Below are 4,550 nucleotides of genomic sequence, written 5' to 3' on the forward strand. Positions count from 1 at the left end.
GATTTCACGTAAAATGGATTTTTCTTTTGGATCAATCACGGAGGAAACATTTGAGCTAAACTGGCCACAGAGAGCTGCCACTAATAAATAATTGCTTTGGTCACAGATTTATACGCTGCCTTCTCTTCCTTTTACTGTTCACAAAGACTAATTCTGACTGCGGGCTGTTCAACCCAAACAAAACACAAGGCAAGCAGGTTTCTAGAAAGGTATAGAGGAACCGCCTTTGGTGGAGGAACCGTCTCAGCATGGGTGGAGCTGGAGGATAGAAATAATTAACATCAATTGGCTGTGTGGCCACTAAAAAAATGGCACAAAGGAATCCATAAAACAGGTCATAAATTAAAAAAAAGTATATCTGTGAATCGCAATTCTGTTTAACCAAATAAAAATGTAAAGATTTTGATGACATAAAAAGCAGAATAAGAGGTCTCCAAAAACAGAACATTTTTAGCTTTTATCTTACAAGGAATAAGAAAAAACAAAGAATTTTCTTGTGAACTTGAAACTCAACAGAATTGTGCTCCAACAAAGCAGCTGCTACAAGATGCACCTGTGGTAGAGCTTTTGCCAGAACAGCTTTTAATAAGTCTCTTTGAGGATATCAGTTTACAGATTAATGGGAGTTGGCCAGGAGCCTAATCACCTCAGCGCAATCCGCTCTGATTAGTAAAATGTAATTTTAAACTTTAAGCATGTGTCTTCTGCAAAGATCTGTTCGCGATACTGTAAAGTCACCTCGAGAGAAGTCCTATAAAAACACATTAGGTCTGCTGATGACCAGAAATTCATCGTTTTAGATCTAGATTAGCCCTTTTTTGAGATCTAATATAAAATAACATTTTGGCATCAATCAGCTCTTCTAATATAAATGGTGTTTACATCATATAGGCACATGAATAATGTTCTATGATGAAAATAATTTGTAAATCTGCTGTATTCCCAAAGACCAGTCATGCCTCAAGATCATTTTTGAAAGTCAGCTACAATTTTTACACACATATTTTTATAAAATAGGAAAAAATAGACTTAAATGCAACCAAGAACCACTTTAAAGTGACAACAAATGCCCAAAAAGCACTTTACCCACCTGGACACAACAGGGAGTTTTAGTCAAGGGACAAATTGTACTTAGATTAAATTAATTTGGAGCAATTTTCCATCTTCATATGATCTTTATGTGGATTTAGCTCATAACTCATAACAGAGTACCCTCATAGTTAATAACATTTTTGCTTAAAACACATCCTCTTAAGACTAAACCCAAGAGTCTACATCTAAGAGGGTTTCAGGGATCTAGTTTAATGGTATAGCTGATTTATCTTTATGCCTTGTGCACATGACTTATCGTCTGATTTAGCATTGTGGCATCACAGTGATTTCTGCGTGCAACCCGCCACATCAACAGTTTCATTTCCATCGTAGATCACTATAAGTCTGCCTTTAAAACTGCTTTCCTGCACATAAAAATTACAAGGCAAATAAAAGTTTCCAAATCAGTGTTCCTTACATGTAAATTGTGCCAAATTATTATACGTTTAACCGTAATACTCTGTTCATCTCCAAGAGATGTAAAAAAAATGGCAACTCATGAAAGTCAGTTTTACATTAAGCTTCCCATGCATTATTATGAACATTTATATTTTTTACAGTGTTTTTGGCTTTGTCCTTCCACATTTTTTTTCCCTTGAAAATCTAAAGTCTTACATTTAAGCATCAACACAGTACAAATCGAGGGTTTGGTGAATGAACTTCACTGGGAGGTACTGGAGTTTGGAGATGATGCATAAACTCCTTTAGACAAAGCTGGAGATGATGTGCCTTTAGTAATATAAACACATTTATAGCAGATCAAACCTTATAAAACCAATCATCCAACTTCTACATGAAGTTCATGTTTGAAAACGAGTGACTGCATCTTCTTGATTTTATGGCAGACAGTCGCCTAAAGGTCAAAACCCCCCATGACGCCCCCTGTGGAGGGATCAGTTCAGTGGGATCCTCCTGTGTGTGTCTGTGGTGGATCCCCTTCGGAGAGATGCCACCAAAGGTTTATTTTGAACTCAGCAAGCCACAAAGAGACTCCCTTCATCAGGCCCTGATTCAGTGAAGACAAACAGCTCCAGACTCTCACATCTACAACTTTGTCATTCACATACATGCTCCTAAGAGCCCATTCAGTGCAGAAAACAGTTTTTTTAACCAATCAAATCATTCGTAATTGGGGAGCCTTTTTGTAGCACATGAATATACATGAATATAAAAAAAAATCACAATATGAGCCATAGGTTTTCTCTCATTTACCGTATAACCTAGCATTGCAGGTTATTTATAAATTAATTTAACAATTGTGGAGTCTTCCTAAAAGTAGAATCATAGAAATCACATTGCAGACTGGCTTCCTGAAAGGATGTTCCAGGATCCAATCTTTAACTAAGTGTCCTTTACAGTTGATATGAAGGGTGTGACCTTATTAAACTGCTAGTAAAAGAGTGAAGCAATAGCTGGCAAAGAGAAATTAAAATGCAGCAGAGAAACTCATTCTGTCTGTTACATTCATGAGACGTAAAGCGATGATTCATCGAAGGTATTTGATAAATAAATGCAGTAGGCTATGTAAACTACAAATTAAAACTTGTTTTATTTTTAAGGGAAAGCAAAATGTCAAAGAAATGACAAAGATTCACAAACAAATCGAACTTTTTAATGAAAATTTCAATCACTAACTATAATCCTAAAATGAGTAATGTACAAGATAAGAAATTATTTCACAAAAAAATGTTTTTTAGATTTTTTTTTTCTTTTCAATCAACATTTTCTACCTTTTTCCATCTACATTACTCAATTCAACCTTCTCCAATGACTATGTTGTGTCTTGAAGAAAAAAGAAAAAGAAAAGCAAAACAACAAACTAAGACTTATTTCTAAATGTCCTTATATTTGCATTAACTGCATTCATTCAGCAAATTAAACACATAGAAGGTCACTTTATCCATTTTAGCCAGTTGAGATGTTTGTTTTACAAAAATAATACATTAAATCGTACTAAGCGATCAAAGCACCATTTTATCATTCTAAAAATATTCATAAATTACCCTTAAGGCAGTATAATAAGACTTTCATTTCTGGAGGAGTGATGACTCAGCAGCTGCACGGCCCTAATGAATACTCATCAGTACATGCTGTCTGGTGGAACTTGGCTGGAGTCATCAGGTGGAGACGAGAAGCCGACCTGCTGGTAGATGAAGTCGTAGAGGCTGACGCCGGGGCGCCGACTCGGGCAGCTCTTACACTCTGAGCTGTAGTACTGGCCCAGTAGGTCATACACTTCCCCTGTGACGGACATAAGGTGTTATAAGCTCAGCTATACCATTGCTTTATAGAATCCTTTTATTAATTTATAAAAAATAAAAAAAAATACAAAAAGTTCAATCATCTTTTGATCTATTTCAAAAATGTTCCCAGTGTTCTTTGAATTACGATTATACAGTTTTTAGCCAAAATCCAAAGACCTACGCCGTTTTCTAGGACATAGTTTCTGAAAAGTGGGAGGAGTTTGTTTGAAATTTGCCTCAGAGTTGTGGGTGGGACTGTTAACATGGAGTAAGCCTGCCCCCACTTCCCATCAAAACATCTACACTCCTGCTACCTCACAGCCCCTCACACTCCCAACATTACTGGTGTAACAAAAATAGTGAGCCATATTGGAGCTATACTGTACAGTTTTAATCTTTTTAAAACTTTTTCGTCCGCTCACAATAATTTGAATAAAGAAATACTCAGAAATGTAATTTTAAGCTTAATTTTCTTTATACATGTCCTCAATCATGACAAAAATACAGGATTTTCTTTGGAGTAGATCTTTAAAGAAATAAGAAGAGGACAGAGTGAGTTTATTTTACCAACTCTGATGTTCCTCCGAGTGAGAAAAGAGTGCATCTTGTTGACATCTGTCATGAGCCGACTGTCACCAAAGGTGAAATAAGCTACATCCCGGCCCGCCTCAGCAGCTGCCAGCATCTGGAGGAGAGCTAGATGGAAAGAAGGAGCGTTAAAGTACTCCAGTGAGAGCGGCTCACAATATGCCTCACTGCAGTGAGAGAAGAAACACAAAATAGGAAATTTTGGACAGGAAAAGATCGAGTTAGTTATGCCAGACATTAACGCCCCTCGTTATAATTAAATAGAATTAAAAGAAAACAAGCATCTTAAAGTCATTCAGAGGCTGAAGTTTTCGTAAAATTGGAGCCCAGCAGCCGCTGTAACCTACACAATAAAATGTACATAACGAGGGGAATAGGTCTCACCCCCACAGAGAAGTCTGGATCAGTTACAAAGGAAAGCCTGGACTGGCACTGGAGAGCTGTAAATATTTGACGAGATTGAAAATATGTCTGCTGATTAATTAGAGTTATTGCTAAGGTAATGAGCAGAACTGAACCAAATCTTTAAAAAAGGAGAATATTTAAACATTTCAGCAGCTTTTCTTTCATACCCAGCCTTCTGAAAATAAGTTGCTGCAATTAAATAAAAAAAAAAAAAAAAAAAAA

At 36.5% G+C, this 4,550-nt stretch overlaps 1 protein-coding gene across 1 annotated transcript in view; it reads right to left on the reverse strand.

Moving 5' to 3' along the window:
• Positions 1–2,617: 2,617 nt before the first annotated feature.
• LOC112154533 (poly(ADP-ribose) glycohydrolase) overlaps positions 2,618–4,550 on the reverse strand; it is a 17,891-nt gene continuing 15,958 nt past the window's right edge. The window contains exons 16-17 of the mRNA XM_024285544.2: positions 3,903–4,031; positions 2,618–3,333 (exon numbers count right to left, since the gene is read on the reverse strand). Coding sequence (XP_024141312.1) covers positions 3,173–3,333; positions 3,903–4,031 — 290 coding nt within the window. The 3' untranslated portion in view covers positions 2,618–3,172. The remainder of the gene's footprint in view (positions 3,334–3,902; positions 4,032–4,550) is intronic.

The sequence above is a fragment of the Oryzias melastigma genome, linkage group LG19, assembly GCF_002922805.2.
Source record: "Oryzias melastigma strain HK-1 linkage group LG19, ASM292280v2, whole genome shotgun sequence".
Lineage (NCBI taxonomy): Eukaryota > Metazoa > Chordata > Actinopteri > Beloniformes > Adrianichthyidae > Oryzias > Oryzias melastigma.